General features: G+C 48.7%; 2 protein-coding genes across 6 annotated transcripts in view; one reads left to right on the top strand and one right to left on the bottom strand.

The window, feature by feature from the left end:
* rgs12b (regulator of G protein signaling 12b) overlaps positions 1–8,024 on the top strand; it is a 41,843-nt gene extending 33,819 nt beyond the window's left edge. For 2 of the 5 annotated variants that reach the window (XM_076037272.1, XM_076037280.1), the window contains exons 10-19: positions 109–291; positions 945–1,095; positions 1,212–1,306; positions 1,612–1,842; positions 2,723–2,796; positions 2,937–3,063; positions 3,548–3,644; positions 3,756–3,808; positions 5,263–5,455; positions 5,943–8,024. In XM_076037272.1, coding sequence (XP_075893387.1) covers positions 109–291; positions 945–1,095; positions 1,212–1,306; positions 1,612–1,842; positions 2,723–2,796; positions 2,937–3,063; positions 3,548–3,644; positions 3,756–3,808; positions 5,263–5,455; positions 5,943–6,568 — 1,830 coding nt within the window. In that variant the 3' untranslated portion in view covers positions 6,569–8,024. Of the gene's footprint in view, positions 1–108; positions 292–944; positions 1,096–1,211; positions 1,307–1,611; positions 1,843–2,722; positions 2,797–2,936; positions 3,064–3,547; positions 3,809–5,262; positions 5,456–5,942 lie in introns of all 5 variants that reach the window. The other 3 variants (XR_012928276.1, XM_076037301.1, XM_076037293.1) reach the window with 3 other exon arrangements.
* Positions 1–13,113, bottom strand: part of lrpap1 (low density lipoprotein receptor-related protein associated protein 1) — a 139,365-nt gene that overhangs the window by 96,507 nt on the left and 29,745 nt on the right. The window lies entirely within an intron of this gene.

The following is a 13,113-nucleotide window of genomic DNA, read 5'->3' as shown; positions in this document are numbered from 1 at the left end:
CTTCCTCAATATGACCACTGTTTTCCAACACCTGTTTTTACTGTCTGTCCTTAATCTCCTTTTTCGGTTCCGTCTCACGACCTCCGTCCTCGTGTCTCGCACCCTCAGATCTACAACCTGATGAAGTTCGACAGCTACACCCGCTTCCTCAAGTCGCTGCTGTACCAGGAGTGCATGCTGGCCGAGGTGGAGGGGAGGCCCCTGCCGGACCCCTACCAGATCCCCTCCAGCCCCACCTCCAAACACAGCACCACGGGCTCCGACCGCTCCAACCTCTCCACCCCCAAGAAGGTAAACCGCACTCGCTGTTGTAGCCAGTCGCCTCCGATTCCCTCGGTCACGCACAGTCTGTTCTGAAACACAGAGGATCACAGAGCTGGCCCATGTTTGACTGAGGTCTACTTTTTAAGAGAAGGGGAAAACATGACTAACGCAGGAGTCCAAAGAAATCTCCTCAAGTCACTCCGACATTACACAGCCCAACGGTTTCCACATGACTCGTGTTCGTCAGTTGATTTACTGTCAACATGCTGTAGAATTCAGCCCCATGTAAACACATGACACTCACCGTCTGAGGGCCGACTGAAAACAAGGAAAACACTATATAATTAGCAACAATGTTGAAAAAATTACCCCACACAGAATTCTGTTGAACTGAGACAGAGACAAACCTAATAAAAAATGGAATTTTGGGCAAAATAAATTAGCGTTGACGTCAGAGTCACTATTAAATATTCTAAAAATAGAATAATTAATTTTGAAAAGGACCATCGTCACACAATCAAATTACTCTATCCCGTATCCTCTGTAGTTTTTTTTTTAAATTAATCTAATTTAAACATATTAGACCAAAATTGTGTGAGCTATTCTAAAAACTGGGTCACACTTATCTGTTCACTTTCAGTTCTTGTTCACTGACTATTGATTCTGTTTGCGTGCGACAGGAGGACAAAAAGGGTAAATCGGGCAGATCTCTGAACGACGAGAGTCGCGACGAGGCGGGAGACCGGAGGAAAGGCATGTTCTTCTCCTGGTCTCGCAACAGGAGCTTCGGCAAAGGCCCCAAGAAACGAGAGCTGGCTGACTTCAACTACAGTCAGGGTTTTTGTTTGTTTTTTCCTCCACACCTCAGAGTGGTGCAGCCATGTCAGGATGGTCTTTCGTCCCGGGAGACGACTGAAGGTTTTGCTTTCTCTCTCTCTCTCTTTTAGACTTTGCTGGCAGCAACGGCCGTCGGGAGTCCCAGGGTTCTCTGTCGTCAGGGGCCAGTCTGGAGCTGGGCACCTCGGGGTCGGGGAGGAACGAGGTCAGCCTCTCTCACAAGCAAGCAGCAACGCCGCTTCATCGTCTAAACCAGTGCTTCTCAAAGGACCCACATTTTTTTTTCCTTATCGCAAAGCCGCGACCCTAATTTATTGCACAAAATTGAAAATGAAAATTTATATTTTAAAATCCCTTTAAAAGGAAAAAAAATGGAAATGTCAATCAAATCAAAACCGCTCGCAACCCAAAAGTGGGTCGCGACCCACCACTTGAGAAACACTGCAATAAAAGTGTTTTCATCGTCTCCTGTGTGCCTCTCTGTCCATCGTCTCTTCCTGCCTCCCCCAGGGCGACGTTTCCCGCGGTGCCATGTCCGTGTCGGCTGAGCGCGGAGGAGGAGGAGGAGGAGGAGGAGGCAGCGCCCCCTTGAGGCAGTGCAACATCAGCTTGCCGGACGGCTCGTGTTGCTCGGTCCCTCTGAGGGCCGGCGTGTCCATCAGGGACCTGCTGATGGGCCTGTGTGAGAAGCTCTGCATCAACCTGGCGGCCATAGACCTCTTCCTGGTCGGAGGGGAGAAGGTACGGCACCGTTATCGACTTCACGCCCAAGAATTCAACCTGAGCCAAGTCTGTTCTTGTTGTCTGCCAGTAGACTGGAAGAAGAGCTATTAAAACCTGTGCGTCATGGTAATAAATCAGTGTTATGTAAAAGACAGAGGCTCAGTGGCTCTTTCCAAAATGAGAAGAAGTTGCTCGGAGTGATTCTGCTTCCCTGCTGTCCTTGAATGCACTTGATTTTGCATCTTTGGGAGTTTTGTCTTTGTGCCACAGACGGTCTCAGTCTCAGTCATCATTCTTCATCGCATCGCATTAGTTTCAACCAGGGGCAGTCGAGGTTCCATCACACTGGCTCGCTTCTTTTTTTTTTTTTGCTTTTTGTGTTTCCAATCCACTTTGCCAGAGTGAACCAGACGGTACAATTTCATCCGCAGTCCCCTGGCAGGCATTCAGTCATTTATCTAAGAAGAAGAAGCTCTAGCTGACTGTTGGAAGCAGCATATTTAGCCCTCTGTTTGCAGCCTCCTGTAAAGACTGTTGCTTCGCTGTACCTCTGAAGTCTCACAGAGGGGAGCCAACACCTGGCTGGGCATGTCGTCACTAACCAGCGACAGGTAGCATCAAGGTGACAAAGCCCTGTGTGATGTCACAAGGGGTGTTTGAAGTGCACATTTTCTCAAAAGTGGAGGAAGCAAAAGAAGTAATGTTTTCTGGATAGTTTTCTCACAGATTAGACTCATTAAAAAGACACAACTTAAATGAATTTCGCCCAATATCGCAATCACAGGGCTAGAAAATCTGAAAACCTTGTATTGTATCAGGTTGAAGGAAAAAAAAAACATTTTAGTGAAACTGTTTCTCACATAACAGTGTTAGGTAACTGCGTGTTTGCCTCTTTCAGCCTCTTGTTCTGGACCAGGACTGTATGACGCTCTGCTCCCGCGACCTGCGACTAGAAAAACGCACGTTGTTCAGGTGACGCTTGATGTGGTCGTCTCTGTTGAGCCCTCAGAACATTTCATTTTATTCCAGCACCAACTGATTAGCGCCACCCACCACCGCTCGTCTGCATCAGCGCTTTCTTTCTTAACTGAACCTCTGCTTGCTCCTCCCAGACTGGACCTGGTGCCTATAAACCGCTCGGTGGGCCTGAAGGCGAAGCCCACCAAGCCGGTGACGGAGGTTCTCAGGCCCGTCGTGGCCAAATACGGCCTGCACCTCTCGAACTTGGTGGCTCGCATTGTGAGTTCCCTCCTCCATCTTACCGTTATTCATCCATCCATCCATCCATCCATCCATCCATCCATCCATCCATTTTCATTAGCCACTTCGTCCAGGGTTACAGGGGTCTCCTGGAGCCTCTCCCAGCTGTCATTTTACTGTAACTGTTGATTTTAAATCGAAAAAAGGAAAAGAGATTTTTAATCTCAATGGGACTTTCCTGGTAAAATAAAGGTTAAAAAAAATGATGTAAAAAAATGAATAGGACAAAGGCAATCGCCCATTCATTATTATTATTATTATTATTATTATTATTATTATTATTATTATTATTATTATTGTTATTGTTATTATCATCATCATCATCATCATCATCATTTTTATTATTGTAGTAGTAGTGACAGACTGACAGGAAGTAGGAGGCAGGCAGTCAGTCAGGGCACTTTGTATTTTCCAGTTTCTCCAGCAGGTTGTTCTATCTTGTTTGTCTGCTTCATTTGTGCAGAGTGGGGAGCTGGAGCCGCTGGATCTGGGCCTGCCCATATCCAACCTGGATGGACTGCGCGTGGTGCTGGATGTAGCGGATCAAACGGCTGCTAAAGGTAAGGAGCTGCCTGCACGCTCTCATCATCATCCTCCTCCTCCACCTGTTGCTGTTGTTGTTGTGTGCGTGGATCTCCAACACGCAGCTTCTCCGTCCTCTCCACCTGCAGACAAACAGAAGGTAGGAGGAGCCTCCTCCAGCAGCAGGAACCAGTCGTCCACAGTAAGACCCCCACCCCACCTCCCCCTCCCCCACTCCATCACAGACTCTCGCCCTCCCCCTTCTGGAATGTTCCATAACCCACCAAACATCTGCACTTCCTGGTTGATGACGTCACGCTACTAAGTGTCTCTCGCTCGTCCTCGCGTCGCCTTGCGTTTGGTTTGCAGCGTGTTGAAATGTCTGCAGGTGTGTCCCGTTTGTGTGTGTATGTATGTATGTGTGTGTGTGTCAGCGATGGGGCCTGTGTGTGTCGCGCTGCTGCTGTGTGTGTGTGGGGTGGAAGGGGTGCAGAGTGTCTTCCATACTCCCGGGGTTCCATCTGCCTGTTGGCTCGATGCATCCTGGACTTTTTTTTTTTTTTTTTTTTTTCTCCTCTCTGAGGTTTTTTTTCTATCTTCTCTAACAAAGCCGTTCTCCCACCACGACGCTGGCTCACCACCTGGGAAAGAAGCAAGCAAGGAAAGAAGGAAGGACCCCCCCCTAGTGGTAGCAGTCAGGCTTTTAGGTGTCTCTCTGGGGTTTTTGGTTTTGTTTTGTTTTGTTTTTTGTTGAGGCTTCAAACCAGATTGATGATCACTTCAAATAATTTGCTGCTCATTGTGGTTTTGTGTCTAGAGCGACATTTTCCTCAAACTAGAGCAGTTAGTGTGAGCTGATGCTAGCAGTTGGTCGGTTGGTCTCTGTCGTGCTGCTGTGGGTGTGCCAGTGACATGCAGTGGAGCGCCTCCGGTGCCCGATGTTTGGGTTGACTGAATGGAACATCCCGTCTGTACCTGTAGTTAGCACCCATACCCAAAGGTCTCATATTACACACGATTCTCCGGTTGCATTAGACATCCAAAAGCTTTGTTGAACTCCAGGGAAACAGCATGATTAGCCCGCTGTTTACAGCCCTCCTGCAAAGAATGCTGGGCCGAGGTTCGGTTTGAGCCGGAAGCTCAAACTGAAGCTCCTTTAAAACTGGAAGGAGGCAAAAAAAAAAACTGTGAGCTGGTGTCATGGTGGGGAACCAACACCAGGCAATGCAGCTGCCCTTTGTGACATCACAGGGGGCTAGCCTCCAGAACCACACCTTCCATAAGTTGAGGCGGCTAGGAGCAGTAAATGATGGTTGTTTCTGAGGAGTTCACCCACGTAAAGTGGCAGATATGAAACCATAATGTTAATATGGGACCTTTACAGAAAACACCAATCCACACTGGATGTGCAATAATTGTCGATATTTCTTATATATGTCGTTGATTTTAACACACACGAGCCAATAATTTCATGATCACCACCATCATTCGAAAGATGTTCACCCTCCTCACAAACCTCGCCACATTCTTCCAGTCGTCAGTAGACGTAGTAGCCCCCCCCCCCCCCCCCCCTCGTGACCTCACTTCCTGTCCCTGTTCTCGACTCACCGGGGGTTCTTTCGCCTCCCTCGCTCGCTCTCCTTGTTGGACCACCAGGGGGAGGACAGGCCGTCAGGGAAGGCGGCTTCAGCCCACCCCCCTGGGGAAAACGGCAGGGCCAGAGGGTCCGGGGGCCCCGGGGGGTCCGGCCCTGACTCAGGCAGCCGGCCTTTACCCAACCACTCTGTTTCTCTGCATAAGGCCCCGGAGAAAAGAAAGCAGAAAAAGATTAATATAGACGAAGCTGAAGGTAAAAAAAAACTGAACGACCACCCTCCCTCCCTCTCTTTCCCTTCCTCTCGCTCTCTCTCTCTCTCTCTCTCTCTCTCTCTCTCTCTCTCTCTCTCTCGCTCTCTCTCCCTCTCTCTCTCTCTCTCTCTATCTATATATCTGTCTATCTTTCTATCTTTTTTGTTTCTGTAGCTCTGTTACCGTGACAACACTAACCCTGTTTGCCTGTTATGCAGTATTTGCATTATGAGCTGTCGGAGCTAGCGAGCTACATGTACTGCAGTCACCCCTGCTTGTTACTGTTTGTAGCTTTGACTTGGCTAACTAAATGAAACTCACTCTGTTGCATGTTTTACTTTTCGTTTTTTTTTAAATCACAACAGATTTTTTTTTCTTATTCAAAGCTGTCAGACCTGTTGATTGTTGGTGTGTGTGTGTGTGCGTGCGCGTGCGTGTGTGCGTGTGCGCCTTCCTCTCCTCTCCTCTCCTCTCCCTCCCCTCGGCAGAGTTCTTCGACCTCATATCCAAAGCTCAGAGCAACCGAGCCGACGACCAGCGAGGCCTGCTAAACAAAAGCGACCTGCAGCTCCCGGACTTTCTGCGCCTGTCGCCGGTGGCAACCGAGCAGAGCGGGCCTCCTCTTCATCCTCCTCATCTTCCTCCCCTCTACGACCCGGAGCCCAGCTGCTCCACCCCTTATTCCCGCAACTCCAACAATGGCAGCTTCCCCAGCAGCGGTCGCCGGGGCAATAAGGCGAACTGTGACGACAGGGGAGGAGGAGGTGGAGGAGGTGGAGGAGGAGGCGGTGCCCACATGCTCAGCGCCAGCCATCAGTCCCACAGCCTGGACTCGGCGCTGGGCAGCGAGGGCTCGGGGGGGAGGAGAGCCAGGGCTCCCCTGCTCTTCCCCGGTGACGTGTCCCCCGTGCACCCGTCCCCCTGCCGCCCCCTGGAGGCGGCGCATACGCTGGAGGAGGACAGCCTGTCCGACCTGACTCTGGTGGGGGAGGCCGACATCGACAGCCCCAGCCTCGACTACGTCACCCCCTCCTCCCTGCAGTGCAAACGCCACTCGCGGCCCCAGCAGCAGCAGCAGGATGCTCGACCCAGCTCAGGTACTTTCCCAGTGTGAACCTCCTCCTCCTCCTCCTCCTCCTCCTCCTCCTCTTCCTCCTCCTCAACTTCCTCTCTCCTCATCCACCTGAGTGGCGGGGGACCCCAGACCCAGCGGAGTCAGTTCTGAACTGAACTTCCTCTGCGGCCACCGGATGCATCCAGATCCACATCTTTTTATTCCCCCAGCAACAGCTTCGGTTTGGAACAATTGTCAAACTGTAGTTCCACAACATCAGCAGCTGTGAATCACGTACGAGACACAACCTGAGGTCACAAAGCAGCCGATGAACTGATTGGTTGTTCCCTCCCCCCCACCCCCGCCAAAAAAAAAGAAAAAAAAGAAAAAGAAACGGGTCGGACTCACGAACAGAAGAGAGGTGGTGGATGCATCGAGCTCGGCTCTATGGTTTTGCTGCATGGTTTGCATCTGTGCTTTTTGTTATTTTTATTATTATTATATGTTTTTTTTTGTTTTTTTGAGCGTGAAACTTTTGCTGTGGATTTTCTTTCCTCCCAGAGACTAAAAAGACTGCAGGATGGAACCTCGACCGGTGCCAAACCCCCCACCCCCCACCCCTCCACCCATACACCCCTCCCCCAGCTTCCTCCGTCCCCGTGTACAGAATTTAAAGATGCACTTTAGCTGTTGCAAACAAGACTTTACACATCTTATTTTATTTTTGTTAAAAAAAAAGTATTTTCTTTTTCCCGGTTCTGTCCGGTTCTAACCCCTCGGCCGTCCCAAGGCCACGCCCCCGGTACATCAGCGCAAGGCGGCGACGCTGCTGCAACTCTGACGCAGAGCCGCGTCTCATTTCCAGCCCCATTCCACGCGCACTTGCGTGGCGACAATAAATAAAAGTGGCTGTGATCGCACGCATTAGCTCTGCCGCTGGTAGCACAGTGGAGCCAGTGTCTGGCCCGCCTCGGGCCTTTCTCGTGCGCTTCAGGAAAAACTTCCATCTCGTTCAGACGGGCTGCAGCGACCACAATTCTGCGCTGGCGTGGTGTTTTTTTTTTTTTCTTTCTACTTTCAATGAAACGTCTCCCCACTTTCGCCCTTTTTTTTCTTCTTTGCACTACATCACGCTCCGTTTAAAAAAAAAAAATCTTTATTAGTCTAGCAACTAGACGTTGTCAGTGCCCCCCCACCCCCCAGGCCAAAATCAAAAGATTTCCCCGCCAGGCTTCTTAGTCCTTCAACAAGTCACGCGTCTCACTGATCTAATCAGGCTTTATGCTGTGCAATTAATTTATCCCACTTCCCTTTTTTCTTTTTTTTCTTTTTACAGTCTATCAGTTAGAGCGCGTGCGTGCCTGTATATAAATCTCTTCAGTCGGGTCTGTGGAAAGACTATATTGCTGTTGCTGCAGCCGCTGAAGAGCGATGCGGCCCTTTCATTACTCGCTCTGCTCCACTGTCTGTACTGTCTGTAAATAGATTAAAATAAATGTTTAAAGGTTGAATTCTCTCTCTGGAGCCTCCGTGTGATCTGCCTCCTTCCTTCACTTTTACAACCTGTCCTCCCTCGGCCCTTGTTCTCCGCACAGAGTCCTTGTGGTTTTTACCTCCAGGTTGACGTCCGCATTAAACACACTCTAAGTGCCGCGCTCAGCAGCGTTTCATACCAGGTGTTGTTCTCTGTTTTTACTGCACACTTAGTTTCCTTGAACTCATTTAAAACTGCTCAGATTTGTTACTCCAGTCTGATTGATTGGGGCTGAAAACATTTCATTTTATCTCCTTCACTTGCTGGCTTATCTGTCTTACTTGATATTCTTCTCCGTCTCTCCCTTCCTGCCTCCTCTCTCAGTGTGTGTGTGTGTGTGTGTGTGTGTGTGTGTGTGTGTGTGTGTGTGTGTGTGTGTGTGTGTGTGTGTGTGTGTGTGTGTGTGTGTGTGCAGGACAGGGCTTTTGTCTCGGGCCACAAAGGCTTTTGGGGGTTTTGGGGGCATTAGCTATGCATGGGTTCCCCTCTGCTCAGTGCCTTGTTAGGTAGCCGTTGTCATGCTGGGCTCTTTGGTCGCCAACAAACAAAAGTAGGTTCTGTTTCCTCCTCTAATGTGCACGTACACACACACACACACACACACACACACACACACACACACATAAACACACACACGCACAGCGAGAAAGAGATAATCTCTTCCACTTCATACATGCTGGTGCTCATGTGCTCCCGCAGAGCTCCGACATCTGCGTGTCTCCTTTTTTTGCATCACATGATGATCTGGGGAGAAGAAATCCTCAGTGTTGTGTTCCTATCTCCCCTGGGACCGCCATGTGCCGAAAAACAGGGATTATAAATAACTGATAACCTTATAACTGATCCAACTTTTTCTTCTCTCCCCCCCTCCCCCCCGACACAGCCGGTCACACAAAGAGCTTCCTGTCTGCTTGATGTTGTGTGAGACGTTTGAGGTGTTCGTTAGTACTTGAGGAGAAAAGGGATCCGCAGGAAAAAAAAAAAAAGAAGAAGGGGAGAATGGTTGGGCTGAAGGTCACACGGTGCAAGAAAAAGTAGTAGAGTGGGGGTTTTTTTTCACTCTTGTTAGCACGTTCCTGGATGTCCAGAGAGTTTTGCCAGTTTTGTCGTTGTGATGTCAAGCTGGCTGTGCACCTCAGTGTTCCGGTTCACCATTCCTTACTGGCACCACCACTATGGTCACCCATGGTGCCCCGGCCAACTAACTAATTAGTGCATCCTAGGGTTTAGTGTCTCGTAATGCCTCCATCTACTGGCGCTAGAAGGAATTGACAGTGTCAAAAGGGATTGGCAAAGAGCGCGTCCTCTTCTTTGGTGTGAAGTATAATCTGACTTTTCATTTACAAACTAGTCATACATTTTATCTTCACGGAGATCTTAAGTCAGTCACTGATTACGTAACGGGGTGGCTAAGCAGGGAACAGTGAATGTGTTGTGGTAAACACCATGAGGGCAGGGAAACTGAGGGATCAGGTGTTAAATACTGATGTGATGTCACAATTTCAGTTTGATTCACTCAACTTAAAGGCCCAGTGTGGAATATTGTGATTTTTCATTCTGCTTTCAGTGATTCATGTGATATAAGCTGCGACATCAGGGTTAAATCACAAACTGCCAGCAACTATAAAAAAAAAAGTTTATATGGCAGCCTGTACTAGTCCACTTGTAAATGTAAATGTTTGTTATTAGTGAATGACAGCATAGTGGTAATTTGCTTTTAAATGACTGAATTTAGCTTCATACATCAGATGAGAACGCATCAGATTTGAAAAAACATCAACAATTAAATCCAATTAGAAACTAAAGGATCAAACACATTTATACTTACATACTCAATAACATATATACATTATTACTGTTTATTTATACTTATTTAACCCTAAGAGGTAAAAAATAATTTGCACTCCTACATAAACGTGGCCAGATGAAACAACCCATAAAATATCACAAGAGTGCCCAACCCAGGGTTAATGAAGAGCACGACGGGACGTTCATAAGCTGCAAATACATTAAACTTTCTCTGCCAGAAGATGGCAGCAGTGTGTACCCACGCTCCCTCTCTCTCTCTCTCACTCACTCTCTCTCACTCACACACACACACTTACAAGCACAACTACACACATTCACAGCTGACAGCAGTTTAAGCTCTTACCCATGATGTCATAGCAGAGAGTCAGTATGGGAATGTGTGTGTGTGTGCGCGTGTGTGCACGTGTAAGTAGAATACCAAGAATCTTAGAGTACAATGTGTAGTTTTCCTTCCCTTAAATCATTATTTTAAAATCATAGCAGCTGGTCTGCGATAGGTCGATGTAACTCTGGCTGCCTTCCCTGCGCCCTCGTGCAAGAATTTACACTTCATACACCAACATTGACACCTCTTGTCTGGCTATTGCTAGCTAGCGCACTGAACTCAGTTTGTTCATAATAAAAAAAAAGTTGCCAAATAAGAACTTAAGAAAGAGAAGAAGACGGTAGGAGAGCAGAGGACGGGACAGGTGTGTTCTCACGTGAGCCAGCAACCAAACTTATGTAGTCCTATGCCAGGCCAGCTGGTGGCGCTCCCTGTGACTTGGCAGTCAAAGAATCCGAGAAAGACTTTAAAACTTGTGGGTTTAAGGTAGAAAACGACTCTGTGTCATATCAGTTGTTGCCCCGTCCATCTGTCATCTGTTAAGAATCATTTCCCAGCATGACTTCACAGGACCTCCACCCAGACTGATCTGATTCTGGTTCGTCACTCTGACCGTCGCAACTCCATTTGTCGGCCGTGCACAACTTGTCGCAGTCCGTGTAGCTGGATGAGCGAATGAGGACAAATCCATTCCAGAGGCCGACTGGCCAACTTCAGCAGGACGTTCTGAGGCTCTTCGTCCACATCTGACTGGATGTGACTGAGCGCCGGGATTCATCCCAGCACCAACAACTGTTTAACTACTGACTCAACTACAGACCTTCTCACTTCAAAGGAAACTGGTTTGCTGTGTTTTCAGTGAGTTCTCTTTGCATGTGGTTGTTTTCCACTGGTGGCTGGTGTCCTGTCATTCCCTCTGCTGTGTCATTCTGATGCTCCGTCTCCCTTTAAGCCTCCTCTTCTTCCTCAGGTAAGGACAGAGACAGACACAGAGGGAGGGAAAGAGGAGGACAAGGAGGAGGAGGAAGAGGAGGAAGTGCTTTTAGCAGAAGAACAACGTCCTTCAACCCTCCTGCTCCTTCACCTCCTCTGCCGCGGCCTCCTCTTCGCTCCCGCCGCAAATCCAAGTCGCCCTCGTCCCGACCCAGCCGCTCCAACCCCAAACCGGCGCTGGACTTGGACAACATCGCGGCTACGGTGGGCCCCGAGGGTGCCAGGCAGACCCGCAGAGGCTCCCGGGACCCGAGAGGTTCTCGGGGTTCGGACCCGGAGAGGAAGTGGGAGGGCGTGGCCCAGGAGCTGTGCGGCCGCGGCGGGCGGACCAGGTCGGCGATGTACCTGACGTCGGACCTTCCCTCCATGGTCAAAGCCAAGAGCCACCTGGAGCAGAGCGAAGGCCGGGGGCAGGTGGACAGGAGCAAACTGAAGGCCACGTTTGTCTGAGGGGGTCTCAGGGTGTTTGTTTAACGGAGCCCCAATGAGGCAGAGGGGGTTTTGGCCTCTGGCTGGGGTCTGCTGCAGTCTAAACATCCAGGATAAGGCTGAGGGCGCTGTGTCAACAAGTGCGCAGCTGCTCCCCGACACTCTGCCGAGAGCCGCTGGAGACAAGATGGCAGCGGCAAATTAATCAAAAACGCCGCCTCCCACTACAACGTTTCACAACTGCAGCCGACGGCCGGGGCCGTGAGGAATCTGGGTCGGGCCGCTCGGAAGACGTGGAGCGCTCATTATTCTGTTTTTTATCGGTCTGTATAATTAGCTGAAACGCATCATGCTTTCATGAAAACAGTGTTCACATGTTCCACCGAGTTGGATCAGCATGTTTTTTATAGCAGCCCCCAAAACAAACAGCACGAGTCCTCCAGAGAGCATTTTAATATTCTTCAGCATCCGCAGCCTGGAAGAGGAGTGAGAGGGTGAAGCTGCACCACTCTGACTGTTTGAGTGGGTCGGTGTTGAGAACTGAGGCTGACATTAAACATTGCGCTTCTAATTTTGCAGTTTGGCTTATTCATGTTTTACCTGTTTTAATCTCTTGTTTTCCCACCACAATGTATATATTACATTATATTTATGTATACATGTTTAGCTGTGGTATCATTATATAGAAGAAAAAGAGGGTAAAAAAATGACTTGTGTAAAATTTGTGTAATCAGCATCCATCATGGGGATGACGTTCATGAACACATAAGAAAATCCTTCTGTCAGTGTCTCTGATGCAGGTTTAGGATGTTAAAGGGCACTCCTGTTTTCTTTTCTCGTAAGTGGTACCAGCCTGGAGGGATGAAACATGTTTATTCTAGCTGTGAAAAACACCACCTCTTCACAGCCTCTCAGCCAATCAGACTGATGCTCCGCTGTGATATTTCAGACGTGACTCAGCGACGTTGCTCAAAGGCTGAGCAGCGCTATCTGGCATCGTGCAAGATGAACTTTCCTTTCTGTCTTTCATTAGTTTTATTTTGTGGAGACGGTGCACATTAATGATCACTACGTACATGATGTCAATATGCTGGAGTTAGCTAGCTCTTTTAGCTGCAGTCCCCTAAGCAATAAACATAAAAATGGTCAACATGTTACAATACAAAAGAACAATATAAAACACTTTTCAAGTTTCAACAAGTTCACATACACATACACTCATAGACAGGAAATCAGCTATTTGTGATGTCACAAAGGGCACAATGACCTCTGCTTCCTGAGACCACCTGCCATATTTCCCCCCCTTAACAATGTGGTGTGGAGGCTGTAAACAGTGGGCTAAAGATGTTGTTTCCCAGAGCTTATTCTAGACTAATCGTGTGTGGCTGCTCCGCTGGAGTCCAGGATGAAATGAGATTTTATGGCCTAACGTTTTCCAAAACCAGAGCAGCGCAACAAGCTGCTCGTTCCCAAGTTTCCTGGAACATAATCCCCGGAGTGTTCAGAGAATTCACA

The sequence above is a fragment of the Nelusetta ayraudi genome, unplaced genomic scaffold (genome assembly GCF_046127955.1).
Source record: "Nelusetta ayraudi isolate G7.1 ecotype Tasmania unplaced genomic scaffold, CSIRO-AGI_Nayr_v1 ptg000004l, whole genome shotgun sequence".
NCBI classification, from domain to species: domain Eukaryota; kingdom Metazoa; phylum Chordata; class Actinopteri; order Tetraodontiformes; family Monacanthidae; genus Nelusetta; species Nelusetta ayraudi.
This window is presented reverse-complemented; position numbering and strand designations above follow the sequence as displayed.